General features: G+C 50.7%; 3 protein-coding genes across 4 annotated transcripts; 2 read left to right on the plus strand and 1 right to left on the minus strand.

Moving 5' to 3' along the window:
* The first annotated feature begins 2609 nt into the window (after window positions 1-2609).
* Window positions 2610-6456, plus strand: TAF9B (TATA-box binding protein associated factor 9b). The gene is made up of 7 exons (XM_021537719.3): window positions 2610-2683; window positions 2762-2843; window positions 3323-3459; window positions 4088-4222; window positions 4841-4922; window positions 5458-5571; window positions 6002-6456. The coding sequence occupies exons 1-7, from the start codon at window positions 2633-2635 to the stop codon at window positions 6160-6162; spliced, it is 762 nt and encodes a 253-aa protein (XP_021393394.1). The 5' UTR covers window positions 2610-2632; the 3' UTR covers window positions 6163-6456.
* A 1121-nt stretch (window positions 6457-7577) lies between these two features.
* KIF4A (kinesin family member 4A) lies at window positions 7578-25700 on the minus strand. The gene is made up of 31 exons (XM_077786617.1): window positions 25348-25700; window positions 25025-25154; window positions 24837-24951; window positions 23987-24177; window positions 23675-23764; window positions 22956-23122; window positions 22684-22778; window positions 22381-22500; window positions 21187-21362; window positions 20329-20390; window positions 19533-19668; window positions 19020-19078; window positions 18731-18836; window positions 18027-18092; window positions 17557-17742; window positions 17082-17185; window positions 16714-16858; window positions 16170-16280; window positions 15614-15697; window positions 14912-15025; window positions 14568-14723; window positions 13921-14015; window positions 12690-12819; window positions 11790-11960; window positions 11326-11433; window positions 11062-11139; window positions 10864-10980; window positions 10050-10199; window positions 9159-9275; window positions 8396-8518; window positions 7578-7899 (listed from the first exon to the last, which is right to left on the minus strand). Exons 1-31 carry the CDS (start codon window positions 25698-25700, stop codon window positions 7723-7725), a joined length of 4032 nt encoding a protein of 1343 aa, XP_077642743.1. The 3' UTR covers window positions 7578-7722.
* On the plus strand, window positions 25664-27735 carry PDZD11 (PDZ domain containing 11). Of its 2 annotated transcripts, none has more exons than XM_021537722.2 (6): window positions 25664-25785; window positions 25893-25976; window positions 26417-26473; window positions 26686-26784; window positions 26870-26930; window positions 27591-27735. In XM_021537722.2, exons 1-6 carry the CDS (start codon window positions 25699-25701, stop codon window positions 27623-27625), a joined length of 423 nt encoding a protein of 140 aa, XP_021393397.1. In that variant the 5' UTR covers window positions 25664-25698; the 3' UTR covers window positions 27626-27735. The 2 variants fall into 2 exon arrangements, with proteins under 2 accessions (XP_021393397.1, XP_077642625.1); XM_077786499.1 differs by lacking the exon at window positions 27591-27735 and adding an exon at window positions 27040-27562.
* Window positions 27736-27853: the final 118 nt, after the last annotated feature.

Here is a 27853-nt window from a genome sequence, read left to right on the forward strand (position 1 = left end):
ATTCCTCCAGAACCTGGAATGGGGCTCTAGCAGGATTGAGAGAGGGATCAGATACAAAACAAACCTCCTCCCTCTCCTCGGAGCTTGGCTCTTTGCAGCTCTTCTGCTCCCAAGGACTGCTCAAAAGCCAGAGTTTTGTGGAGCCAAATAGTGTGGGATTAGTGCTGGAAAGGTCAGAGTGAGCACAGGCACTGCATTGTCCAGCAAATCCAGAGCTGATGTTAGGGAGATTCCTGCTGCCCTTTCCAAGAGGCAGAAGCTCTGACTGGGGTTGTTCTTGCAGATTTGGACACCTCCCAACAAGAAAAGCTGTCCCTTGTGCCAGGGCTCTGCACGGCTGCACCCTGAACACCTCAACAAATCCTGTCTGGGAAGGAAATCCCAGTGAAATTTCATAGAATGATGGAATGGGTTGGGAAGGACCTTAAAGCTCATCTTATTCCATTCTCTGCTGGACAGGGACACATTCCCCTATCCCAGGTTGCTCCAAACCCCATCCATCCTGGCCTAGAACACTTCCAGGGATTTCAAATTTATGGGATTTAAATCCTGCACCCTGAGCAGAGCCACGTGCCCAGGTTGTGCTCCCGATTTCTCCAACAGATGATTCCCAGCTGGCCGGCAGCCGCCCGGGATGAACGACCCGCGGCAGACGGAGGAGTCGGCGCCGGGCCAGGACACACCATGACCCCATTTCCTGTTTTCCAGGGCTGAAAACAACCCCAGTGGCTGAGCAGTGGGAGGGTGGCTGCTCTTCCATTGGGCCAGTGTGTGGTGCCCATGGAATGTGCCTTCCTGCGTTTATCCTGGAGAAAAGGAGGCTCAGGGAGGACCTTGTGGCTCTGCACAGCTCCTGGCAGGAGGGGACAGCCAGGGAGGCTCTGCTCCAGGGAACAGGGACAGGAGGAGAGGGAACGGCCTCAGGCTGTGCCAGGGGAGACTCAGGTTGGAAATCAGCAGGAATTTCTCCATGGAGAAGGTTGTTAAACATCAGAACTGCCCAGGGAGGTGGTGGAGTCCCCATCCCTGGAGGTGGCACTCAGTGCTCAGGGCTGGTGACAAGGTGGGCATCAGGAACAGGTTGGATTTGATGGTCTTGGAGGACTTTTCCAACCCTGTGACTCCCAGCATGGCTGTGCCCCACAGGAGTGTCCATGGGGAGAAGCATCCACAGCCAGGAAGGCATTTGTGGCCCTGGGGACAGATGGCTGCCCTGTGGGAATTGGTTCTTTTCTGTTCTCCTGTTGCTTTCCTCACAGAAATCCTGCAAGGAGCTCCTGGTTGTGCTTCCCACTGTGGCAAGTCACCTGTGGTGAGTGGAGAAGGTGGCACAGAGGGGACAGAGGAGTCCTGCACTGGGTTTAAGGATAAATCCCAAGCCCCACAGAAGTGCAAACCATCATTTTCTTTCCTGCCTCAGGAATAAATGGTGTGAAAGCCCCCAGCTCCATCTGCTGAGCTCCAGCCTGATCCCAGCCTGTGGAAGAGCTGCTCTCCCCCTCTTTCCTAAAACGAGGGAAAAGAAAAGTGGATTAAATTTCTTGTCTAAGGTCAGTGTCTGGAATTCCTCCTCCCTCCCTCCCTCCCTCCCTCCCTCCTCCCAGGATGTTTTTGTGTAACACTCTGACTCATGGAAGTCAAATGACTTGGCCTCAGAGCTGCCTCAGCACAGGATTCTGGCACAGGAGTCCCGTGCCTGCCCCTTGTGCAGGGTGAGGGTTGGAGCCATGGAGCTGCTGCTGACCCCAACCCCACGGCAGGGCGGGGACGTGTCTCCAGCCAGGATGGCTGCTCCAGGTGCTGAACACCTGCCCAGGTGTGGATGGGGAGCACCAGAGCTGCCGCTGGAATGTTCCACAGGGCGGATCAGAGACAGCAGCTCGTGGTTTGTCCCTGTTTCTGAGGAGCTGGGATGAGAATCCCCAGCACATCCTCGTCCTCCACACCTGGCTGCAGCCAGACCTGGGTTATAACAACACATTGCAACTGCTTTTGGAGCATTGCTGATTGCCTGCCTGACAAAATCGCAACAAAACTTTATTCTCAGTTCTGTTTTGCCTCAGAAAGTGAGAAGCTTTGACAAAACTCATATGGAATGTGCTCTAAGTGCCTTCCAAATCCAGTCAGCTGCCATGAAAAAACAGCTTTAAAAAGCTTTTAAATTTGCTTCCCAAGCGGAATCTGTTATTTTCAGAACAGTGGAAACACACTGTCATTTTTAGTTAATCCTGGGATTGCTGGCAATTTAAAAAGTGACTTCAGAGCTATTAACGCAATAACAAAACATCACCTCAGGGCAGATGGGGGGCACTGGGCTGGCTGCAGCAGGGGGAGTGGGAAAACAGTCCCTTGAATCCAGCAGATTTGGTCTGTGCATCGGTTTGCTCTCATTAATATTTATAGTAAATGAATTTCTGTTCTGCTGGGCCGCATTTCCATGGCAACGCCGCTAGGCCGCGTCTCCATGGCAACGCCGCTAGGCCGCGTCTCCGTGGCAACGCCTCTAGGCCGCGTCTCCATGGCAACGCCTCTAGGCCGCGTCTCCATGGCAACGCCTCTAGGCCGCGTCTCCGTGGCAACGCCGCCTCCCGGCCGCCATAGCCTCGCCCCTCCTGTCACATGACCGGAAGCGATGGAGGCCGCCAAGATGGCGTCACCCAAGAGCGCCCCTAAAGACGCGCAGGTACCGGGGGGATCCGGGCGGGACCGGGGGGTTCGGGGGGCACCGGGGCGCTGAGCGGTGCCTGTGTCCCTCCCTCAGGTGATGGCGCAGATCCTCAAGGACATGGGCATCACCGAGTACGAGCCGCGAGTCATCAACCAGATGCTGGAGTTCGCCTACAGTAAGCGGGACCGGGCGGGAAGGGCGCGGGGGAGCCCTGGTGGAACAGGGACGTGTCGGGTGGAGCAGGGAAATGTTCTCTGGGGCAGGGAAGTGTTCTCTGGAGCAGGGAGTGCTGTGTGGAGCAGGGCAGTGCTGTCAGGAGCAGGGAGTGCTCTGTGAATCCGTGTTCCCCGCGGGAGCTCCCCTGTCAGACTCGGTGACCGCGGAGATCTTTTCCAGCTGAAATTCTGTGACTCTTTAATCGCAGAATCACAAATCCCAGGGCGGTTTGGGCAGGGGCACCTTCCACTGTCCCAGGCTGCTCCAAACCGTGTCCAGCCTGGCCTTGGACACTGCCAGGGATGCAGGAGCAGCCACAGCTGCTCTGGGCACCCTGTGCCAGGGCTGGCAGGCAGGAATTCCTCCCTATGGCAGTGCCGGGGGCCGCAGGGTGGGGCTGGGCAGTTTTCCATTGATCCCGGAGCCCTTTTCCCGCAGGATACGTGACCACCATCCTGGAGGATGCCAAGATCTACTCGAGCCACGCCAAGAAGTCGAGCGTGGACGCGGACGACGTGCGCCTGGCGATCCAGTGCCGCACCGACCAGTCCTTCACATCGCCCCCGCCGCGGGATGTGAGCAGTGCCACGGGACACGGGGATGGGCACGGGGACACGGGGGTGGCACGGGGACACGGGGGTGGCACAGGGACATGGGGATGGCACAGGGACATGGGGATGGCACAGGGAGATAGGGCTGGGCACGGGGACACGGGAATGGGCATGGGACATGGGGGTGCCACTGGGACACAGGGATGAGGCCAGGACAAGGTACAGGACACAGGGCCAGGCATGGGACACAGGGATGTTTATGGGACATGGGGATGTCACCAGGACACAGGGCTGGCACCGGGATACAGGGATGAGGCTGGGACATGGGGATGTCACTGGGAAAGGGGGATGTCAGCAGGACACAAGGAAGGAGAGCCAGACATGGGGATGACAGCAGGACACTGGCATGTGTCCAGGACATGGGGCTTTCATCGGGACACAGGAATGAGGCTGGGACACTGGGATGTCACTGGGACATGGGAATGTTTCCAAGACATGGGGATGTCACTGGGACACAGGGATGTCACCAGACACGGGGTTGTGGCCAGGACACAGGGTTGTGGCCAGGACACAGGGATGAGGCAGGGACACAGGGATGTCACCGGGACACAGGGAAGTCACCAGACAGGGGGATGTGGCCGTGTCTCTGCAGTTCCTGCTGGACATTGCCCGCCAGAAGAACCAGACGCCGCTGCCGCTGATCAAGCCGTACTCGGGCCCGCGGCTGCCGCCCGACAGGTACTGCCTGACTGCCCCCAACTACCGCCTGAAATCCCTGCAGAAGAAGGTGAGGATTGCTCAGGGATTGGGGATTCACCCCTGGGGGGCTGGGAGCGGTGTTAAGGTGCAGTTTTCCACAGCTCTGAAAGGTGTGGGTGAATATTGGCCTGTGCGCATCAGCTTGAAGGTCTCCAGGCTGGGTTTGCAAATTGTTGTTGGTTGATTTTAAATGGAAATTTTTAAATAGGGGAAATTTTAAGGTATGGGAATATTGTAGTGTTAAAGAAATACTGCAGAATCCCAGAATCAGGCTGGAAAAGCCCTCCAGGATCATCAAATCCAACCTGTGCCTGATCCCCAGCAGAGCACTAAGGGCTGTGTCCAGTCATTCCCTGGACACCTCCAGGGATGGGGACTCCCAACAGCTCCCTGGGCAGCCCCTTCCAATGCCTGCCCACCCTTTCCGTGGTGAAATTCCTCCTCATGTCCAGGAGAAACTGTCCGGTTTAATGTTAGGTTGTCAGAGGCACAGGTCAGGCTTTGGTGCAGATAATAAAGAGTATTTTTCACTTCCACCTGCTTTAAAAGGAAAATATTTCCTTTGCGGGGAAGCCCTGAATGCCTCAATGCATAAACAGGGACTTCTCTGTTTATTCCAGGCCATTCCCTGATTCTCTCCCCACAGGTCTCCTCCACAGCAGGCAGGATCACAGTCCCTCGCCTGAGCGTGGGCGCCGTGAGCAGCAGGCCCAGCACTCCCACTTTGGGTAGGGAGCAGCTCCACAGGGGATTCCCACCTTTATTTTAGGGAGGAAAATAAAAGAGGAATAATCTAAAACACTTCTTAGCCCCTGAGGGAGTGTCAGGGACTGCCTAACCTTATATTGTTTGACAGCATCAGAAGGTTAATTCACATAAATTAATCTTTATTATTACAATAACATTTAAATGTAAATGCATTACAGATGTTCCATATTTGTGATAAATTCTTTATATAAGGGGCTATTCAAGAACTTTACCTTAATTTAGAATTATTTTCCTCAATGACAATATGGTGCTGAATTAAATAGCACTAGGAAAGATCCATTTTTAAAAGGATCCTAAAATTTAGAGCTGTGCCCTAAAAATTAATATGTGTTTATAGTCTGGAATGCTGTAGGGCTGGGTAAATGTGGGAAAATGAGCAAAATCAGGCATCCTTGTGTTCCTGTGCATTGCCAGGGTGTCTAATGACAGGTTCCCCTGGGGAGGGAGTTGTAGGAGTGTTTATGGATTGATTGTGGTTTCCTGTGTGGGATGCAGGTACCCCCTCAGCCCAGACCGTGTCGGTGTCGGCCAAGGTGGGCGCGCCGGTGTCGCTGGCGGGGCAGCGCTTCACCGTCCAGATCCCGTCCTCGCAGCCCGCGGGGAAGTCAGGTACTGCTGGGCTCCCTGGGGCTGGAAACTGGGATAACCACACAGCCACAGCCTGCTGGGGCTGGGAGGGAGAAGCTCAGCCAGCCCCACCCTCTGCCAAGGACAGAGGCACCTTCTGTGCTGCTCCAAGCTGGCCCGGAACACTTCCAGGGATGGGGCAGCCACAGCTGCTCTGGCCAAGCTGATGGGGGAATTTCTCCCACTACCCCTCACTCAGGAACTTCCAGAGTTCATTCCCATTCCCAGCACAGCAGTGGCAGCCAGAACATCATCCTGGGCAGCTCCCTCCCACCCTGGCTCCTCTTTCCCTCTCCCCCTTGCATCCTCACCCCCACCAATAACATTTCCTCATCCTCCCTCTTGGGATGAGCCTGGAATAACACAGGGATTGCTCCAAGCTTTCAGTGAAGCCTTTCCATGATCCCCACAGCCACTCCCACCACTCCCACGGTGCAGAACGTCCTGATCAACCCGTCCCTGATCGGCCCCAAGAACATCCTGATCACCACCAACATGGTCCCGCCCGGCGCCGCCGACCCCAACCCACTCAAGAGGAAGCACGAGGATGACGACGACTACGACGCCTTGTGAGGGCCCAGGCACTTCCATGGGATTCAGGGAGCCTTTCCGTGGCATTCAGGGAGCCTTTCTGTGGGATTCAGGGAGCCTTTCTGTGGGATTCAGGGAGCCCTTTCATGGGAGCCAGGGAGCCCTTCTCAAGGAATTCATGGAACCTTTCCCAAGGGGTTCATGGAACATTTCCTGTGGGACTCAAAGAGCCCTTCCCATGGGATTCACATGGACTCCAGAGGGTGGGAATGGGCAGCAAGGCCCCTTTGGGCCCTGGGAGTGTGGAAATAAAAGTGCAGAGTGTTTGTAACCCGGCCTTGGTGTCTTGTGCACACACCTGAGGGTGTGTTTTCTATATATCTTTTATATATGCAGGGGGTTTTCTATATACCTTTTATATGTTTTCAATCTATTTTCTATTTTAAAATATATTTTCATATTGATATATAATTTATATGTACCCACATACATACACATATACCATTATCTTTCATATATGTGTATTTGTTATAATTTATCATAGACCCATGTAATTGCCTTGTACACTCAAAACTCTCACATTTTTTAATATATATCATATATTTATATAATTTATATACATATATATACACATATATGTGTATATGTGTATGTCTATACACATAGATATTTATGTATTAATGTATATATGTGTGCACACATGCATAAAATATATCAAATATAGTGTATAGAGAGAATACGCAGTAGTTACACATATACAGAAACACTTCATATATAAATTGTATTTTATGTATTAGGTACACATTCTAAAATGTGTAATGACATAATCCTATGCCCTATAACTACATGTTTTATATAACAATATATAAATACCTTTTGGGACAATCTTCTGTTAGGCCCTCAGAACTTCCAAGCTTGTTTAAATCACTTGGAAATATTTTACAGCTCACAGTGGCAACAACTCCTGGACTGGTTTTAAGACCAAATTTAAGTGCAGAGAGCCCAGGGGAGGCTGGGGGGTGTTGTGCACAAAAATTCCAACTCCAAGCCAGGGTTCCTTAGTAACTTCTTTATTAAAATCACAAACCAGAGTTAAAATTCCTACATTATTCACATAGGTCAAGTTTCTAAGGTCATTGAATAACGAGTCCAGCGGCCAAAGGGGCCAGAAAGCCTGAGCAGCTCAGAGCTGCTGGTTTAAGACTTCAGCCAGGGCCTTCTCACTCCATGGCTCCCCCAGGGCACTGGAAAAGTTCCTTGAGGCTCCGTGGGAAGAGGCAGGAGCAGAGCTCCAGTGCAGAGGCAAAGTTCTCTCAAGATTACAGGTGAAACTGTACCCAGAGTTCACAGCTCAGCGGGAGGGAGGGAGCTGGGAACACCCACCTGGAAAATCACCTCCATTCACTCCAGGAATTCCAAAGGAAATATTCTTACCCCCAACATGGCCCCAACACACAAATATTTACAGAGACACGACAAGAAAGAAACAGTTTGACTCCCTTGCTGAGGGCAGGGGCTGCTGCTCCAGCAGGAGAATCCAACTCCCTCAAAAGTTACCAGGAATGTGGCCTAAAGGGATGGGAAAACTCTAGGGCAGTTAAACTACTCCTTGATGGGGGTGCAGCCTGAGAAGAAGCTGATGTTGCTGCTCAACATCCTCTTCTTCTTCCTCCCAAAGGGGTTCTGGTTCTCCTGGGACTCCTCATCCCTCCCGAGCAGGGAGGCAGCAGTGCTGGGAATCTTCAGGAGCACCTCCTGCTCGGTGATGTCCTGCAGGACCTGTGGAAAGCAAGGGACAATCTTTGGAGTGAGTCACTACTGGAGTGACCCACCAGAAGCAGCAGGACACCAAAAGTGCCAGGCCAACCTCAGGAGATTTTTTATTTAAGTCAGGAAAAAGACAATTTTTTTGGAAAATATCAAGATCTGGCAGAAAGAGACAGCAGTAGGCATAGTGGGTTCCCATGGCATAAAGGAATTTGTTTAGCTGAGGTGAAATGAGATGTGCCAGGTCAGAAAGGTCACTTTGAACATGGACAGATGTGATTTTATCCTGCAGACTCCACTTCCCCTCCCTCCGTGCTGAAGGTGCTGCAGGAAAACATGACAAGCTCGTGGCACCATCTCAGTGTGGGAACTTAGGAATTCAAGCACCCTCTCAAGTTCCACACGAGCTGCCTGGAGCTGTGCAGAGTTCTCCAGCAGCAGCTTCTCCTCTGGGGTGATTTCCCTCCGAGATCCCTCATTCAGCAGCTCTGCTTTCCCCCAGGAATACCTTGGTGGTTGGAGTGATGCACACGGGCTGGAAGAAGGTCTCTTCTGCTTTCACCTCTGTGGGGTCTTCCAGCTTCAAGGACCCTTCTGAGTCCCTTTTTTGCTCCTCACATGTTGTGGTTTCCTGAGGCACAGCAGAGGGTGAAGCTCTTGCACAACATCCATCCCACCCCTTCCCTTCCCACCACAGCCCCCTGCTCTCCAGCTGGGAAGTTTCCACAGTATAGGATGCTGCAGCTCAGACTGGGCCTCCATAAAATAGGCAATAATTAGTGCACTATGGGATGGCCCTGCTCCACATCTCTGAGATTCAAGAGCAAAATTCCTTCTAGGAACATCAGTTTCTCATGGACCTTCCTGCTGCTACAGTCCCCTCCCCAAACCATCCCTTCAATTCTTAAAAAGAAATCTGGGAATGAGTCAAGGTTTTGTGTTGTCTGAAGCCAAAGACAAAACTTTAATTTTTTTTAATCCAAAAGGAAAATTTAAATAATTTATCCTCAGATTTGTGGATGAGAAGTGGTAACTCGAAAATCTTTGCTGTGACTCTCCAAAATTCTGTCCTGAAAGGCAGAGTCTGGTCCTGCAGTGGAAAATTGTCCTCAGTTACCAGAGAGGCGCTAATTAGTGACATTCACAGAGTTTCAAGCAAAGTGCAAGTGCTCTGCCTGGACAAACTAGGCTTGTGTGGGAATTATCCCTGCATCCAGCTTTGCTCCTGCCCAGGTGCAGCCCCCGAGGCCCCCAGAGCCAGCAGCACTCACCAGGCCCCGCTCCCTGTTCCTGCACGTGGCCGCGGCGCAGCTGCAGCCGTCGGTGCATGCCAACTTCTGCTTCCTGCAGCCGCACTGCCTGTTCCCACAGCGGCCCTTGCACGAGCACTGTGAGGGAGGGAAGGGGGATCCAATGGCCAGGATGCTCCTGGGATGCTCCAGGTCCTGCCAGCTGTGGCATCTCAAGGACAGGAACACCCCCAAGCTGTCTGTCCTTTGTCGCATTTCGCTACAGCCCAGAATAATTTTCTCCCTAATATCCAGAATAAAACCCTTCCACCTACAGATCCATCTTCAGGATCTACAGAAGTACCTTCAGTTACTCAGTGCCTGACTTAGGGTTATGTCAAAGGATCCCAGTTTCTTGCCACGCTTCCATGAAAAGAGGGAGTTCCCACCCCAAAAGCCTCAGGAATTTTCTGAGCCACAGGCTGAAGCTCCAGACTGACAAGGACAGATGGAAGCTGAGGCTCTGTCGGGAATGGAAGCTGCAGGTTCCCAAAGGAAACAGGGATTCACAACAGGTCATCCTTTTTTTTTTTTTTTCCCCCAGTTTGTTTTCCCTAAAATCTGCTCCCTTAATGGATCTGGCTGCTGTGGGGGCTGTTCCTGAAGCAGAGGCCAGCTCAGACAGAGGCAGTAGGACAGAACATGGGAGAAGGCGACTTGGACAGGGAAAACCTGTCCAGGAAGGTCTTGCTGACTGCAGACAACCTTTGCTGTGTCTGTGGGAAGGTCCCAAATATCCCCGGGCTCCCAAATAATCCATTCCTGCCACTTTGAGAACAGTGGAGGCACCACACCCCACAGCTCCATACCCAACCCCTGCACACAGCCAGTGATTCCCTTCCAGGCACTGCATCAAGGGCAGCTGGAGCTTACCCCCATGAGGTTTTTCCTTGTTCCTCTGCCTGCTTTCCCAGGAAGCCAGTCAGAATCCTCCAGCTCCCCAGGGTCAGAGAGCAGCTCCTCCAAATCCACCTCGGGGCTGGGTGCTCGGGGCTTGGCCGTCGTGTGCCGGCGGCTCTTGGGCTGCAACACAGGAGCACGAGGGGTTAGGCCACCAAAAATCACTTCTATTTAATTAATAATATTCATAATTATTACATTTTAATACGGTTTTATTAGGGTTTTCAGAGTCCCTCACAGCCAAGAAGGTTGTGGGGTGAGGGTGGGAAAAAAAGATCCAATGATCAGGATTGAAAATTCAATTAATTTAAACTATTGATGACAAATCCTTGGAAGTCTGAGTTGTTGATACATCATATGACAAAAAACAGGTGTCACTCTCCTGTCCAAAGAGTTTTAAATCATTTCTTCCTCCCAGCAGTAAGAAATTTGGCTCTATGCAAAGCAGCAAAGTTTGCTGTGAAACATGTGCTTTGCTCCATAATTTAAAGACTGGGAATGCTACAGATAAACAATCTGGATTGTGAAGAAGGATACAGAGTCAGAACTAAAACGAGGTAACAGGTTTGGGGGTTTGTTTGCTTTTATTTTTAACCAAAAAACTAATGTAAAAAAACTAATGTAAAAAAACTAATGTAAAAAAACTAATTTGAGTCTTCTGGAAAGGACTGAAGGGGCCACTTCAATGAGCAGAACAAGTGCCTGGTAAAAACAGCTTAGGAGAACAAAAACCACATTCTCAATAGCCAAGATTAATTCTGGCAAAGAATTCAGGTGCAACACAAACTGTGCAGCCTCTTACTTTGGGTGGAACATAATCAAACGAAGAGTCTGGAGACTCAGGTGGCCTTTGCTGGATGTGCCGGAGCTTCTGGCCACTGGCAACTTGGAGGAGCAGCAGTTTCTGTCAAAAGGGACAAGAATTAGCTCTGCAAAATCCATCAAACCCAGGTGCCACGAGGCTCTGGTCTGTACAAGGCTCTACCTGTTTCAGAGTGTCATTTTCACGGAGGAGTTCCTGGTTCTTCTCACAGATCTCCCTCATTTTTTCCAGCTCTTCCTCCTGTTTGCATGACAAGAGGAAATTTGTTTCATTGGAGATAAATAAGAGAAAATTCCCCAGGGTTATTCCAGCCTGCACAGCAACCACCCCAGGCAGGCTTCTGTAAAGGGAACACACGATCCTCTCCTCCTAATTCCAGGTATCCCAAAGGATCCCACCTTCCCCAGCCTCCCTCAGCCACTGCACCTGGAACCGCAGTCGCTCCTGCAGTTGTTTCTCCTGCTCATTCAGGGAATCTTCCAATCTCTTCTCTGCTGCTTCTTTCTGCTGGAACTGGCTGAGCAGGTACAGAACCTAAAAGCAATTTGGAATAAACAGGGGTAAACTCCTGAAAGGAGCACTTGGCCTAAAAGTCCAGGCTCAGGGAAATTTCCTGTCATTCCAGCAAAATTCCACCCATATCTATTTGAAAAGTTAGCTTGTGCTCAGGTGTAGCTTCCCATTTAAAGAAGGAGGAAAGTTACTGAATAAACCAATTTGCACAGGATGAATACAGAGATTTCTTTGGCTTTGAATGAACCATCTGCAAAAATCCAACAAAATTTGAGGTGATATTCAGCACCGGCTTCATTTCAGCACATCCCCCTTTGCCTTTCTGTCTAAGCAGACCTGGAGATCAAACTCCAAGATTTCCATGAGCTGTGATTCACCTTTTCCTGGTGTTGTTGTTCCTGCACCAAAATCTGATTTTGGAACTCTGTCTCCATCTCTGCTATGTGGTTTCTCTCTTCCATCAGCATCTTCTGCACATCAGAGCAGCTGGCCTGGCTCTGCTGCAGGCCACTCTGCAGTTTGCTCTCCTGCACTTTGGAGGAGACCAGCTGGAAAACAAGAGCAAGGCCTGGCTTGGGACAGGGATTCCCTGCTGGGACAGGGATTCCCTGCTGGGACAGGTGCTGCAGTGTGGAGGGGAAGCATTCCTGTAACTTCCAGCCACCCCAGGAACTGGACCAGCCCTCAGCACCAAGGAAACCAGGAGAGATTCAGAGGCAAACACTTTGGGAGTGCAAACCAGGGAGCTGAGGGTCTTGTTCACAGTGCTGAATTCACCTCCCTTCCTGCAGCACTTGGAGTATTTTCCTTTTCACCCTTCTCCTTTGATGTCCAAGCACCAGGGAGCAACAGGTAATTTTGTCCTTCAGTTATTCTTTTCCTGAACTCACATAACCCCGATTTCTCTATTTCCCATCTCAACACCAATTCCACTGCTTCCCCTGACCTCAGCCAGCACTGCCCTTGTTTTCCTGCTTGTTCAGGAAGTATTTCAGATACTTTTGCTTCTTTTCCACTTTTGAAATTTGCTTTTTCCCTTTTCCCATGCAAGCATGTAGCTGCTATCTCCAGACCCTCATCAATTCCACTCCCCTCTTCCCTGCTTTTCAGATTTAACTCCCCAGTACAGATTACTTTAATCCAAACTTGAGAGGGGAATAAACCTCACCCACTACAAGAGGGCTCCACTCAAATTCCTTTGGTCACTTCCTGTTATTAGTGGCTAAGCAGACTTAGAGCCTTTTATCAGGGATAAAAGAGGAAAATCCAGGGTTTACCTCTCCCAGGAGATACTTCAGAGCACATTTGGCCTCCAGGATGGTGGCAATGTTGTCCCAGCGCTGCTTGGCCCGGTCTCCATTGTCTGCATCCAGGAGTTTCTGCTGCAGATCTGCAATCTGGGCACTCCTGGGGAAGAATCCATGGATTTGGGGTTACAACACAGGAGAAAAACAGGGCTGGTTTCTGGGCTAATGTGACTGTTCACAGAATATTAAGTAAAATAATAAAATTGAGATTTTTGCTGCTCAGTAGAGCACTTGGAGCCTGCATTGCTCCACCCGGGGAGTTTTGCCTCCACTCCACATTCCCAAATAAAAGTGGGGGTTTTTAACCCCAGAGGTGCTCACTAACAACTCAAAACACCCAGACCAAGTTCCTGAGTATTTCCCCCACATTTTGGAAGAATTCCAGCCAGGAAAACACACTTTTTTTGGAAAGGGGTTTGGGGATTTCGCCCTCTGAAAAGCCATTTTCAACTTGTTTGGTCTGTTTGCCAGTAGATACTTGGCCAATACTAAAAACCATCCTCCACATCTTCCACAATTTGTTATAAATCCCTCTGATGGATGGGGTGTTTGGACCAAATTCCTTCCTGAAGCATCCTTTGAACCCCAAGAACAGGAAAACCTTGGTTCAGATAAAAATGGATTTTTGCATCAAATTTGGCATTTTTGGCTTGAACAAAACAAGGACAAAACTTCAGCTGTCACCCTGTGTATAAAGATGCAGATTCTTGGTGTAATTATACCTCGGTTCTGTTTTCAGTTACAGTTTACCATGGGGGATGTTTTCATCAGTGGAGCCAGAGCTTGGCCAGCCATGCCATCAAACACCAAAGTGATAAATGTAGGATTGGAAGGCTTTCTCAGCTGACACCCAGTGTAAATATGATTAAAGGCCATAGATGCAGAGGAAAAAGGTTTTTCCATCAGCATGAATCAGACTGTAAAGATGATTTTGAACCTTGAAGCTTTGGAAAAGGATTTTCAGCATCTGTGATTTCACCCCCATTTGCTTTGGCAGTGGCTCTAAAACATCAGATGGGTTAGGGTGCTGGTTAGGTAAGCAGACCAATGCTCTTGTACTGAGTGAAAAGGCTTTCCCTCATCATTTCCAGTGTTAGCCTGTGTGTTTTACATCCTCTTCCACCTCCCAGGGAGCTGGGATGGAAATGAGGGCACAGGCAGAGGCAAGGCAGTGTGGATGAGCGTTGTGGCAGTGCCTTACCTGAGCTCCATCTCTGTTTGCAGGCTCTCGATCTGCTTGGAGACGGAGAGATCCATGTCCAGAGCCTGCAGCTCCGCCAGGCAGTACGTGCGCCTCTGCAAGCACAGTGCCAGGATGCAGGGCAGGAAATCCCACATTTACAGATATTCCAGCTAGGAAAGCCCCCAGGCCTCTCCCCACAGCTTCAGGTCTATTGTTCCTCCCCAAAAGCCTTTGCTAAGAGCAGTGAGCCACTGACATCCCTCAGAATCCTTGAGGTTGGAAAAGCTCTCCCAGAATGTTGAGTCCAACCATTCACCCAACCCTGATGGGTCACCCATGTCCCCAGGTGCCACATCCAGATATTTTTTGGACACTTCCAGGGATGGTGATTCCACCACTTCCCTGGGCAGCCCATTCCAAAGCCTGACTGCCCTTTCAGGGAAAAAAATTGCCCAAATTCCATTAAGTAACAAGTTCCTTCAGCACCTCTTGTCCCTAACATGCCAGAGGATTAAAATATTAACCAATCCTCCCAGAAAGGTAGCCAAGGGTGGGATCCATCCCCACCTGCTGAGGGAACAGGTCAAGTAGGAGACAGAATGATGAATCCAGCATTGCTGAACAGCCAGAGGAGTGGGGTGGGAAAAGGGAAATTTCCCTCTTACCCGGAGCTTTGGAGGGGGGTTTTCTCCAGCATCTTTCTTCTCTTTCAGCTGAAGGAGCTCTTTTGCCAGGATTTTCCTGTCCTCCAGCAGGTCTGACAGGTGTCTTCGAGCTTCCTCAGTGCTGACAAGAACCTCGACTTCATTTGCAAGCCAGCTCTGGAAAAATAACCCCAAAACCCAATGGCTGAGCTCAGCTCCAGGACTGACTCCTTCTCCGTGAAGGCATTTTAGAGAAACTGAATAATCCCACTGCAATTCCCTGGTCCTCCTGCCACCAAGGCCAGCAGCACCCACCCCAAATCCTAGTTTGCCCAGTGCTGGGATGTAAAAAGACTGTTACCCACTTTGACTCGTGCAGCAATTCCTTCCATGCCCCGATTTTGGGTCTCCTTCCGTTTATCCGCCACCTCCTTCTGCCTCTGCAGGGCATCCTTGAGGCGTTTGTTGGCAGCTGCTGCCTGGAAAAGATTCCACAAGGAGCTGAACAGGGACTGCAAATCATCTGCTACAGCTGGAAACACCAGGGATTCCCAGCCCAGGGCAAACACTGGGACACTGACAGCACAAGGTTAATAAATCTCAAGTTATCCTGGGTCTTGAGTCCTGCCCTTGATTTATTTCCTTTGCTACCATTCCTCCTTTAAAAGAAAAGCTCCTTCTAGGCCTGAAGGTAGAAGAAAACACCCAAAACAAGGGGTTGAAGATGTATTTCTTTTACAAAGCCACCCTGAAAGGATTTTGATCAACCTTGTAGATCCACCACTCAAACTCATTCCCCTCTTCCTACTTTGGGCATCTGCATGGATTTGCCACAGGAACCTGGCACCCAGGGCCACCCTGGCACCCAGGGCCACCCTGGCCTTTAAGTAGCAAATTTAACTGGGATCCCTCAAGGCAAAAATGGGGATTTCTCTACAGAGAGAAAACTTTTTTTTTCCAGTCTCTAAACTTCATTTAAGAGGTTTCTGTGTATCCCGCTCCTTCCTCCAGCCCCACTTGGCAGACTTTAGGGATTGGCTGGGAGTTTCCAGATGTTGGCTCCTCACCTCCTCTGTTTTGCGCCGGAGGACGTTGGCCTGTTTTTGGAAATCCCTCTCCAGTTTGAGGAGCTCATATTGCCTCTTACGGTCCTGCAAGGAGAAACAGCTGGAAAAGTCACATTTTTCATTACAAAGGAAAGGTTGCACCCCCCAAAATTCCAGCCTGAGCATGCCAAGGCATTGAGGGGCAGGAATTGCTGTGACACCAAACTCCAGGTGTCTGCTGGCCATTGCACTCAGCCACCACAAGAAGCTGTATTTTATTAACCTGAAGATCCAACATTCCTTTGGAAGCTTTAAAACCTCCTATCCTGAGGCCAAACCCTACAACTTTAAATCCTTCTAATATTGACTATTTTTGTTTTCTGCTTTAGAGCAGAGTCACAGCTGTGGCAAGAGCTTGAAGATCTCCAGCCACAATTACAAGTGGTGAAAAGTGGCAGCCACATGAGCCAAGCTTCTCTTTAAAGCATTCCCAGCTCTTCTAAGATACTTCCCAGCTAAAGAAACCTTCAGGCAGCCCTTTGGAGAGAGGAATAGTATGAGGGGCTTGTTTGCTCACCTTTTCCTTCAGCTGGATCACTTCCTTGTCCTTCTGCTGCTTCCACTGCCTGAATTTCTCAGTGTCTTCCTTCATCTGACGCATCAGCTGCACCCTTTGCTGCTTCATTTCCTGAAAAACACCAGTGGCTGGAAGAATTATCCAGGATTTCCATCCTAAAGAGCTTCAACCTCCATTCTCCCCGTGTCTGCCAGGTGTGGGGAGTGGTAGGTGGGAAATCTTACTGTGCTCCCACGCAGGACACTCTCAAAGTGCTAAAAAACAGGGGGTTTAGGCATAAAAGGAGACCAACACAGGCACAATTTAAGGAAATCAAGGAGAAATCAAATTATTTGACTGAGGCAATAAATTAGAAGTGCCAAAAGATACTTTGGACTTATTTTCCTCCCAAATCTTACTAGTCACCTGCCTATTGTGGTTATGCAGCTACAGGAACCTTGCCAAAACCTGCTGTTTTCAGTCTGACTAAACAGCAAGTGGATTTCTGCCTGGGATTCCTGCCTGGGAGCTGCTTTGCCCACACTGGCTCAAGTTGGTTGGTTACCCTGATCTCCTGGTTCAGTTTGGACACCGTGCGCTCCGTGGATTCCTTCAGCTTCAGGAGCTTGGACTGCTCATTCAGCTTCTTCTTGAGCTCACCAATTTGTGCTTCCAGCTCCTGGAGCCTCTTCCGGCGCCGCTCGCTCAGCCTGGAGAGAAACAACAACAAATCCTCTCCAGCTTCAGAGACACCTCATGAAAAATGTCACCTCTGCTGCTGCTGAAAGCCCACAGGAGGTTTCTTTGCAGATCCTGGCACGTTAAAGGGACACTTTTACACCAAAAAAGAGCTTTTACAGATCATGGAAGTGCAAGACATTGGATTTTCAGACACACTGACAGCCCCCAGAGCTGCAGGCAGAGCCCTCTTACTTGGCCTGGTTGATGTCCTTCTTTGCCATTTGCAGAGCAAGAATTAGTTCCTCCTTTTCTTTCTGCAAGTTGCTGACCTCCAATTCCAGATCCTTGATATTGGTCTAGAAAGGACAAGAAGAATAAATCTCCAAATAAAAACCTTGAAAAGACACACTGAATAAAACCTTTAAGACTGAGAAACATTGAAAAACACCATTCCTTTGCAGCAGGCTGCTAAACCACCTTAACTAAGGGTAGTGTGAGGACTACAGGGGCTGGCCCAGCACACTCTGGAGCTTTGGTGGGCACAGAGTCACTGGGGCCACGTCCTGACTGAATCACTTCAGAGATGGGAGATCCCAGCACAGCAGGGAAAACTGCCCAAGGGAGCAGGGACCCAAATCAGAACAGGCTCCTGAGGAAAGATCTCCTCCCTTCCCTCCCCAGCAGGAATTCAGGAAAACAAACTGACCAAGGAGGATTTCAGCTTTACCTGGTACTGGGACTGAATGGGCCCAAGCTGAGTATCATTTTGAGACATTTTTTTGGCCAGGGCCTCTTTCAGAGTCAGGGCTTTGTTGAGCTCCAGCAGCTCCCTGGAGAGCTGTGCCTGGCGCAGGGCGTGTTGGGTGCTGAATTCGTTGGAGGCTCTCTTGGATTCCTGGCCCACTTCTGTTCCCTGCAGGAAACACTGCCATGAGGAGAGGCCAATCCAGAGCTCCTGGATTACACAATCTCTGTTTCTACAGAGTGCTTCAAATTCGTTTTTATGTAAAAAAATCAGATATTCAGAAATGAGAACAGGTGCTTGACCGTGAACACATTGAGATTGAAACAGCACAGACAAGAGTTATGATTTATTAAGTATTTGGATTTGAAAATTAGCAGGAGGAAGCAGATAAAAGTGATGAGTAGATAAAACCATGCCCAAATGAGGTGTGCACTGCTGAGCCTCTCACTTACACCTGGAGAATCCTGTTCAGAGTTTGGCAGCTCTGCAGCATCTTCTGTGGTGGCAGTGTTTTCACTCTGGTGGACAGAAAATGAGAACATTTGGGTGAAAAGGGAAATATGAAATAAAATGAAGGAAATAACAGTCTGTTGGCATGTTATGGCAAAGCACAATGTGATTCTCCTCTGGCCAGAACCTCTCTGGAAAGAGGAGACCATCATCCTCCTCCTCAAGGAATGTGAGCAAACTCTTCCATGTCTCATTGGAAAAGTCACTCGTGAAATATTCCCTGAACTCCAGCACTGGAGAGAACAGGAAAAGGAGGAGAGAACAGAGGAATGTCCAGTGAGGGAGAACTGAAATTCCTCTATTAGACAAAAGCCTGGAAGCTTCTATTTAACAATTTCAAATCCCTGCAGTTTACATTTACATTGTCCATAAAAATCACCAAGTTTGGAACACTTCATCCAATTCTGGGACTGTAAATCCATACCAAGCTCCTGTTTTCCATATAGATTCCTCCTTCCCTTTCCCTCAGGAGCAGCACAAGTAGCCTTTCTGCAGCATCAAAGCACAACAGGACAGTTTTGAAGTGGATCTCAAGAGTCATTTCACACTTTTAATTGCTGTGCTCCTGGAGGGAAGTTGTTGGAGTGGAATCCCAGATTTTCTGAGTAAGCTGACATAATTCCCCTTTCCCTGGGATCAGCCTTACCTGCAGCTCAGCCAGCACCTGCTGCAGGTTCCTGATCACCTCCACGTTTTCCTTTAACTCCTCATCCTCCACAGTCTCCACCAGCTTCTGCAGATCCAACTTGCACCTGGAAACATGGGAGCAAGTCCATGGTGAGTTTGTGCCAGGGAAGAACAACTTTCCCCACTCAGCCTCTGAATTAATTCTGGAGAATTAATGAACAAACTCCAGCTGACTGGATCCAGTTTATCCCACTGAAAACATTGAATTCCCAAGGACATTATCCCAGGAGAAATGTGGAGACACTTACACAGCATGGTGCTGGAGCTGCTCTAGTTTTGCATTCATCTTCTCATTTTCTTGCTCTGTCTAGAGAAATCAGAATTCTATTGAATTGCAGAAGATAATAAGCCAGAAATCAGCTGAATAATTTGCAGTGAAAGATTGGCAGTGTGAAAATAAATGCACTGAAAGATCTTTCATGGTCAGGGCCACCAGTTTGGATTGCACAGCATTTTTTCAGGAATAGACACTGCAGGCAATAGGAAAAAAGCAGAGTGGAGAAGGGAGAGCACAAGTGTGCAAGTGCAATTTAACACATGAAAATAAAATATTTAAAGTATTAAAAAGCTGAAAGATTCAAGTCTCCTTTCTCCAAAAGAAAACTAAAAACCAACAGACTCTGGCAGGGTTTTGGTTCTGACTGATTTGAAATCCATGTGAAAGGAACATTTATGAGAGATTCTCAAGATGTCATAAATACAGGAGCTGCTGTTGATTCACTCCCAGAAATTTAGAGCTCTCCTGGGATAACTGAACTTACCAGGATGATCCTCTCCAGCATCTGTGCTGTTTGCCCAGCAGCCTCACTCAGCCCCTGGCTCAGCTTCTGGTTCTCCTCCTGCAGGGATTGGTTCTTCTCCATCAGGGACTGGAGGTTCTCTGAGGGGCCCAAACCACTGCAACAGCAAAGAGCAGTTGGGTGTGAGTTTGGGCTTTGGGACAGCACTGAAGCCACCTCCAAAGTGATTATTATTCCCTGAATAAATTAAAATAAATAGCCCAGAATGATTTGGGATGGAAGCATCTTAAAGCTCATCCAGCCCCACCCCTACCATGGGCAGGAACACCTTCCACAGACCAAGCTGCTCCAGGTTCTGTCCAAGCCTTGGACACTACCAGAATGCAGGAAAAACCTCCAAACAGAGGTTGGGAACTCCATGTTCTTCTTTTGAAACATCCTCAGAACACAACACCTGAACAATCCAACTCTGACCCAGACTTTGTGCTTTTAAGGATAATGGAGGTGGAACTGCCCCACATTTAGGGGTAGAGGAGTGAACAGAACAGGGATGGATGGGTCTCAGAGACAGGAATTTATTCAGGAGCTGTTTCCTGGTTCCTCTTTTACTTCCTTCATCACATTTTTGCAATCATGAGGTGTTTGCTACAAAACTCAATATCCCAGGGAATTCCAGGAAGGACAACAAAAAGAGGGAATAAAAACCCCCAATTTGTTCTCCCCTCACCCCACAGCACTGCCCAGAGCTAAGAGATCCAGAGACTTCTCTGGAGTGTGATAAATACACATCCTGAGGACATTAAATAACAAATCCTACTTGAGAGCCACGGGCAGGGTCCCTCCATGGGCCTGGAGCAGCAACACTTGGAGCTGCTGGACCTGCAAAGACAAATAATTATTGCTTGTAAATGTAGCAGCTCCATGGATCCTTGGTCTTCCTGACTGTTCTGCTCCATATTTCCCTTTTTACCACTGCCTGTGGAAAGCAGTGGTGTTGTTACAGCACTCCAAGTTATTTATTCCTCAAATAAAAGGTTCTTCACTTCCCTCTGGGATCACCCCAATGCACATTAGGGATGTTTTGCATTTTTTTTGTGAGGCTGTGCCTCCCTTTGGGGTTTGCAGAGGGGTTCCCCCAGTGCTGGAATCCTGGGGGATGCTGAGAATTTTAAACTTTCTGTGCTTAAAGGCACAGACCCACAGGAGAACACTGCATTTGACCTGAGGTTGTAGAACAGGCTTTTATAATTTATTAACAGCACTAAGATTACGGGTGTGTAGTTAGCTGGAAGTCTGTAATATCAAAGGGTAGAAAACTTAAGAGTTTAGGATTTTAGAATATAGAAATAAACATGAAGCAAGATAGAAGTTTCAGGGCAGAAGCAAGTTGTTCTACTTTACCACCTTCTTCATGAGTTTAGGTGATGTTTTGTAATTAGGCAGAGAAGTCTGCATTGCAGGCTTTGAGGGATCAGTTATTAAGTTAAAAGAGAAAATAATCTGTGTCCTTTCTTAATTAGACAGCTTTAAAAAACCTTGTAACAAGAGTTAGTTAGCCATTTTATGCCTTACTAATGAAAAAGCTGCTGAACTAACATAGATAAGAAATAATAAACATAAAATACTGTCTCAAGTACCTTCAATCCCAACCTCAAAAGACTCAATAGCCCAGTACCTGCTGCTTCAGCTGGTGCAGCTCAGCTGCCTGGGGGTCCACGTTGACGATGGGTTTGTTTTTGATCTTCCTGGCCCTGTCAGCGTAGCGCAGAGTGTTCAGGGTCTCCTCCAGGTTGGAATCTGCTGGGCTCACACAGGCGATCATCAGCGTGTGGCTGTTCCCACCCAGGGAGTCTGGGAAGGAGAAGGAACAATGGCAAAGCTGTCAGAGTCACAGTGACAGTGAAATGTCACCCTTCAAGGGTTCCAACCATCCCCAAATTGTGGATTAAACAGCTGGATTTTGGTGAAGCTCATCACTTTGTCCTCTGCACGCTCAGTTCTGTATTAAAATGCAAGCCAAAGGAAGGGTTTGAAACCAAAGGTTTCACCCCAGAAGCCCCAGTTGCTGCCCTAATAAATAATTTCTTTATGCCATTTCTGGCCTGGTTCTTTCAGGTTTGCCCCTCCCTTCTCCCCCCAGTAACAAGACCTCCATGAATATCCAGAGTTTTCTCCGATTTAAGGAATTTTTGGCTAAGAACAGATCACATAGATGCACAGAACTTCATCCTTTGGTTTTATACAAATTGGTTCTTAAAGCTACTGATAAAAAAAAAAAATACAACAAACCAGGGGCCCCACATCCAGATTTTAATGAGTACTTTCAGACATGGAAAATACTGAAGAGAATTTGTACCATGTTATGTAATTACCACGAAAATCCCAGTAATTTTATTACTAAAGCTGTGCCCAAATTAAAGGGTAACTAACTTAAATAAAATGCACTGAAAGACAAATTCCAGCTATTAAAAAATAAGGACAAGATATTCAGACTAAGAGAACAAATCCCAGGGAAGGCACAGACAGCTGGAGCTTCATTCTGGCTGTGACATCACCCAGGGAGTTGCTATAATTAAGGTACAATAATAAGAACTCTGCTCCCAGACTTCTCCTCTTCCTTCTCCCCACCAGAAATATGCCCTGATTTTATCTTGTTTCCTCCTGTCACACAGAGTGCAGGAGAGCAGGTCTTGTTTTGAGCTCATCTCACTACATTTGCAACCTAAATTAAGAGTCGAGGGAAGGCCTGGCTTCAGTGAGGAATTAAACAAATCCCTTTGCAGCAGCAGCTCTGAGCTGGGGGGTTTCCTCCTGCTTTGTTATTTAAAAAGCACCTGTAAATTTAGGCTTTGCCATCATCTTCTCTCACCTTGCAGCAGCCTGGTCAGCTTAGAGTCTCTGTAGGGGACAAACCCTCCCTTTTTATTCTCATCTCCCAGAGCACTGATGACATTCCCCAGGCACAGGAGGCCTCTGTTGATGTTGATTCCTGCAGACAAAGCTCACAGTGAGCACAGGCACTTCAACAGCTCCAAACGCCTCATTTCCTGCCCTTATTAAAAATTTAACAAGGTTTAAAAAAAGCAGATTGAAGAGTTAAAGAAGTGCTGTGCTCTTTTATTAAGTCCCAAGTGAGAAGAAACCCAAACTCCACCAGTTCCAGCCCAGAGACCTTCTTTGAGTCTGTCTCCCTCAGCCTTGGTCTTCTTTTGTCTCTCAGAGCCTGCAAGATCCACCAGGTGCAGCTTGCAGTGAAAACTGCAATTCCTAAGGCAGAAAGAATCTGGGTTACTCTCCCAGGTAAACTTCCAGGTGGAAAAGGAGCAGCCCAGGAACTGAAAATTCAGAGAGCCAAAACCTGAACTGCCTTGAAAAGCACAGCTCAGGAGCAGGATGAGGAAATTTTGGGAAAGGAACTCTCATCAGCTGCACAATGACACTCACTTGTCATTTTTCTTCTTCTGATCGATGCAGATGGTGAAGATGGCATGGGATCTGGAGGACTGGGAATTCATGGCCGTGGACCCCACAGTTCTGGAGTTGTTCCCCTGCTCCAGGCAGGACACAGTCTCTTGGGCACAGGTGACATTTCTTTCTGTCAGCCCCACAATCTGTAGGCAGGAAGCAAACATTGTTTAGTCTCTGCTTCCCCTTCATCCCACCTGAGATCAGAAAAATCTCCCTGCCCCTCAGGCTGTGCCAGCCCATTCCCAAGAATCACCTCCAGCCAGGGGGCTGGAATAGAAACTCCCAGGAAAAACTGGTTCTGAGTTTCACTTCAGGAACATGGAATCACATCACCTGTTCCTAAACACTCCCCAAGTTCCTCTGCCTGCTCCAGAGCCAGCTGGGCTCTGGGGTGGAGCCAGAGCTCCTCAGGGCTCCAGGGACAAATCCATGGATATCCCAGGCCGAGCTGGGAGCTGTGCCAGTTACGGGAAGGGGCTGATGGGGAGGGGATCTGTGTGAATAAAGTGACACAAACCAGAGAGGGGATGAGCAGGAGGGGCTGGATGTACTCTTTGGCAAACTGTGCTTTCCCTGGACATCCAGCCCCCTGGATCTCTCTGTGCTGCTCCCAACATATGGATGAGCCCCATCCCACTGCTTTAAGGATGACAGGAAATCCCATATGAACCCCTTCAGTCCCCAGCAGGGCAGACCTTGATGCCTTCCTTGGGATCCTCCCGGATGCTGATCTGGGAGCGCTCTCGGGAGGGGCACAGCAGGTCCAGGATGTCCTCATTGTAGATCTGGAAGCAGCAGCTCAGAGTTACCAGCCAAAGAAAGGAGCAATTATACTGAAATTAGGGCTAATTTAGCATCACATTTCACCTTTAGGGAAAGACACCTTGCACCAGAAAGGACTGACAAAACCTCCTTAGGGGAGTCTTAGGGTTTGATTTAATCAATATCTGTTACCCGAAGGAGGTGACCTCACTTTATTCCTAACTTGATAAAACCCAAACTTTTACCTCCAAATAGGAAACTTTGAGGACGAAGTCCCAGTCCTGCCTTTGCTGTTTCTCCTCAAAGAGCAGCTTGATGACCCTGGGGATGACCCCCACGCTGGGCTCATGCTCCTGGTTGGCAGTGTAGGTGCCTCCCATGGAATAGGTTTTCCCTGACCCTGTCTGTCCATAGGCCAAGACAGTGGCATTGTATCCTGAGGGAACAAAGGGAGAGTCACGTGGAGACTGAAAGCAGCATTTTTTTTAAAACCACCGTTACAGAAAATTATCAGTTTACACAAGTTTTAAGCATAGATCACAGTCAGGAATATTGAGGTAATGAAAGCTTAATAAAGCACAGTATTTCAGCTCTTTGTTAAGACTGGATGTTTTATTAAAACTAAACAGAAACACAGCACAAATTCCCTGTGGTCCCAGCTTCACAGCAGCGTCCTGGAACAGGATGTTTATCAATCCATTGTGTTATTTTTAAGAAGGGAGAGGAACTTTTTATAATGGCTTGGAGTGACAGGACAAGGGGGAATTGCTTCCTACTGCCAGAGGAATATTGGGAAGGAATTGTTGAATTGTTCCCTGTGAGGGTGGGCAGGCCCTGGCACAGGGTGCCCAGAGAAGCTGCCCCTGGATCCCTGGAAGTGCCCAAGACCAGGCTGGACAGGGCTTGGAGCAGCCTGGGCTGGTGGAAGGTGTCGCTGCCACGGCAGGGGTGAAATGGAAAGAGCTTTAAGGTCTGTTCCGACCCAAACTCCCGTGGCATTCCACGAGGACGGCCTGACACGGGCAGCCTCGGAGAACGCACCCCCCCGCTCTGCGGACAGGAGCGGGCTCCGAACGGGCCCAGCCCGCCACCAACCTTTGAAGATGCCTCGGACCAGCGGCGACACCGCGGTGTTGAAAACCTCCTCCTGCTCCACGGACGGGTCGAACACGTAGTCGTAGGTGAAGGCTTTGTCGTTGCCCACCACGACCTGCGGGCGAGAGGGACGGGGCAGCGCTGGCGCCGGGCCGCGGGGCCCCCGGGCGCCCCCGGGGCTCACCCACCTGCGGCTCCCCGGGCACGAAGGACAGGCACATCCGGCAGCCCTCGCCGGTCTCCTTGGGCACCAGCGGCCGGCAGCGCAGCGCCACGCGCACCGGGATGCCCTTCTCGTCCTCCCGCACCATGGCCGGCCTGCGGGACATGAGCGCCGTGAGGCGGGCCGGGACGCACCGAGCGGGGCCCTGCCCGCGCTGCGGGGGGTGGAGCGGCGGGGAAGCGGGCCCGGGGATGGAGGAGGGGGCGGGGATGAAGCAGCAGCCCCGGGGCGGAGCGGAGCGGGCCCGGCCGGCCCTGCCCGGTGTCGCGGGGCGGCCGCGGGACTGACCTGGAACCGCCGCCGCCGCCCGGCCCGATGGCAGCGCCGCAACGGCCGCCGTTCAAACCGGGCCGCGCGCGCCGCGCCCAATCACCGACAGGGACGGCAGACGGGGCGGCGCCGCAGCCAATCGCGGCGCCGTGCGTCACCGAGCGGCGCGGCGATAGCCAATCGGAGAACGTTGCGTCACGCGGGGCGGAGGGTGAGGGTGGTACGGCGCGAGGAGCGGGGAGGAGGGTGGGTCGGAACCAATCGCGTGCGGGTGCGTCAGGCAGGGGGCGGGGCGAGGGGCGCGCCTCGGCCAATCGCAGCGCGGTGCGTCGGGCGCGGGGCGCGTCCCGGGCGCGGCGGAGCGGCAGCATGGAGGGCCGGGTGCCCTACGACGACTTCCCGGTGGTTTTCCTGCCGCCCTACGAGAGCCCGCCCGCCTGGGTGCCGCCGCACGAGGTCAGCCCGGGGCGGGGGGAGCGGGGCACGGCCCGGGGGTGGCGGTGGCGGCGGCGGGCGGGGGAGCCCGGCCCGGCCCCGGCTGAGCCGCCGCGCGTCCCCCGCAGCGCGTGTATCACCCCGACTACAACAACGAGCTCACGCAGTTCCTGCCCCGCACCATCGTGCTCAAGAAGCCGCCCGGGGCGCAGGTGAGGCGGGCGGCGCCGGCCCGGCGCTGCCTGGGCGCGGTGAGGCGTTCCCGGAGCGCTCGGTGGCGGGAGAGGCGCTGGGATCGCGATGTTCCCGTCCTGGCGCAGGGAAGGGCTGTGACAGGCGTGGGGCGGGCAGGGCGGGGGGCGAGGGTTGTTCCCTATGGGGTTGGTATATTGGGATGTGGAGCTGCTGGAGGATGGGAGCGGGTTCCCAAGGGTGTTCCCGGTGGCAGGAATCGGGAGGGAGGGCTGGCGCTGCTGCCTGGCTGGGCACCGCCGCACCCACGCCGTGGATCCGCCCAGGAGCAGGGCAGGGAGGGAGATCCTGCGGTATTGGAAGGGCCCTGGACAGGGGGAAGAATCCTGGGGAATGGAAAGAGAACCGGGCCAAGGGAAGGGTCCTGGTGACTGCGTTTTCCTGCTGGCTTTTCCCACAGCTGGGCTTCAACATCCGAGGAGGAAAAGCCTCGCAGTTGGGAATCTTCATCTCCAAGGTGTGTCTGTCCTTGTGCCGTTCCCGCCCCGGATCCTGCCCTTGCCGGTGGGAGCAGCTGAGCCCGCGGGGTGGGCAGGGAGGCTCTGGCTGCCTCAGAACATCCTGCTCCACTCCCTGGCCTCCTCCCGGCCCCTGGAATTGCTCCCCGGGGCAGTGTGGGAGGGCAGCTGTGGGACATGCCCTGCTGCCATCCCTGCTCTCCCTTCCCAGGTGATTCCCGACTCGGATGCTCACAGGGCCGGGCTGCAGGAGGGGGACCAGGTGCTCTCGGTGAACGATGTGGATTTCCAGGATATTGAGCACAGCAAGGTGAGCGCTGGGATGGGAAATCCACCTCCTTGCAGCCTCTGAGCCCAGCACAGGAGCCATGGAATGCTCTGTCCTCGTTTTCCAGGCCGTGGAGATCCTGAAGACGGCGCGGGAGATCACGATGCGCGTCCGGTACTTCCCCTACAGTAAGTGCCCAGTCCTGGGGTGCTCCTTGGGAAGCAGATTTCCATAAATCCCTGCCCATTCCACCCGAGTTGAGCAGCCCAAGGTCACTGATTGTTGATTTGGGATCAGGCACCACATCAGGATAATGAGGCCGGGTTTCATCTGCCCACGCAGGAGAACTCGGAGAGCAGGAAGGTGAGATGGTTGGGAATGGAAAAGTTAATTTCAAGCTCATGAATTTCAGCTAATTATACTTGAATAACATAGAAACAAGGTTTGGCACAGGTCCCAGTGGTGGATATCCCTCCCGAAGGATGTTTGAATTGTGAGTGAAGGGAAGGATTGGGTTAACTCCCAGTTTCTGCTTCTGCACCTATAAAGTTCCAAGATTTAAGGGATGAAAAAAGGAAGAAGTCAAGCCAAACAAGGATTCTTCATAGAATGGAAAGTGGCCATTAGGAAGGAAAAAAAAGGAGGAAGAGGGAGAGAGGGGGTTTAGAACAGATCATTTAAAACAAAGCATTTTGTTCTAAATGCCCTAAAATCACTTGAAATGACTGCTGGGGGTGCACTTGGAAAGCCAGAGGGTCTCAAATGCTGCCTCCACTTGGGAATGCGTGTTTTCCTGAACATTTTGGGTGATTGCCCCTGGCCATGCTCTCCTTGTCCCTCCCTCCCAGATTACCAGCGGCAGAAGGAACGGACAGTTCACTAACAGGGAGCTTCATCCTGCCAAAACCTCTCCACTCCTTTTTCCCAGCGTCTGAGATGACTCCTCACGTTTCAGCTTTCACTGGAGGCACCACTGGCCTGCACAGGATCAACTCTTTCCCACAGGGGGAGATGCCCAGGGGCTCATTTGGCTGGAAGATGGATGGGGATTGAGGCTGTGCTCCTGGGAATGGGTGTTGGGAAAAGCTGGTGTGAGGTGGGTCCTGGGGGG

The sequence above is a fragment of the Lonchura striata genome, chromosome 14 (genome assembly GCF_046129695.1).
Source record: "Lonchura striata isolate bLonStr1 chromosome 14, bLonStr1.mat, whole genome shotgun sequence".
Taxonomy (NCBI): domain Eukaryota; kingdom Metazoa; phylum Chordata; class Aves; order Passeriformes; family Estrildidae; genus Lonchura; species Lonchura striata.

What these genes read in the sequence shown, in the direction of transcription:
- TAF9B (XM_021537719.3), top strand. Translation starts at nt 2,633, where the DNA reads ATGGAGGCCGCCAAGATGGCGTCACCCAAGAGCGCCCCTAAAGACGCG. An exon ending in GATGCTGGAGTTCGCCTACA is followed by an intron (nt 2,844 to 3,322) that starts GTAAGCGGGACC and finishes CTTTTCCCGCAG; the next exon opens with GATACGTGACCACCATCCTG. An exon ending in GCAGCCCGCGGGGAAGTCAG is followed by an intron (nt 5,572 to 6,001) that starts GTACTGCTGGGC and finishes TGATCCCCACAG; the next exon opens with CCACTCCCACCACTCCCACG.
- PDZD11 (XM_021537722.2), top strand. Translation starts at nt 25,699, where the DNA reads ATGGAGGGCCGGGTGCCCTACGACGACTTCCCGGTGGTTTTCCTGCCG. An exon ending in CCTGGGTGCCGCCGCACGAG is followed by an intron (nt 25,786 to 25,892) that starts GTCAGCCCGGGG and finishes CGTCCCCCGCAG; the next exon opens with CGCGTGTATCACCCCGACTA. An exon ending in TGGGAATCTTCATCTCCAAG is followed by an intron (nt 26,474 to 26,685) that starts GTGTGTCTGTCC and finishes CTCCCTTCCCAG; the next exon opens with GTGATTCCCGACTCGGATGC.
- KIF4A (XM_077786617.1), bottom strand. Translation starts at nt 25,700, where the DNA reads ATGCTGCCGCTCCGCCGCGCCCGGGACGCGCCCCGCGCCCGACGCACC. An exon ending in TGAAGTATCTCCTGGGAGAG is followed by an intron (nt 11,961 to 12,689) that starts GTAAACCCTGGA and finishes CTTGTTTTCCAG; the next exon opens with CTGGTCTCCTCCAAAGTGCA. An exon ending in AAAATGACACTCTGAAACAG is followed by an intron (nt 10,981 to 11,061) that starts GTAGAGCCTTGT and finishes CCCTTTTGACAG; the next exon opens with AAACTGCTGCTCCTCCAAGT.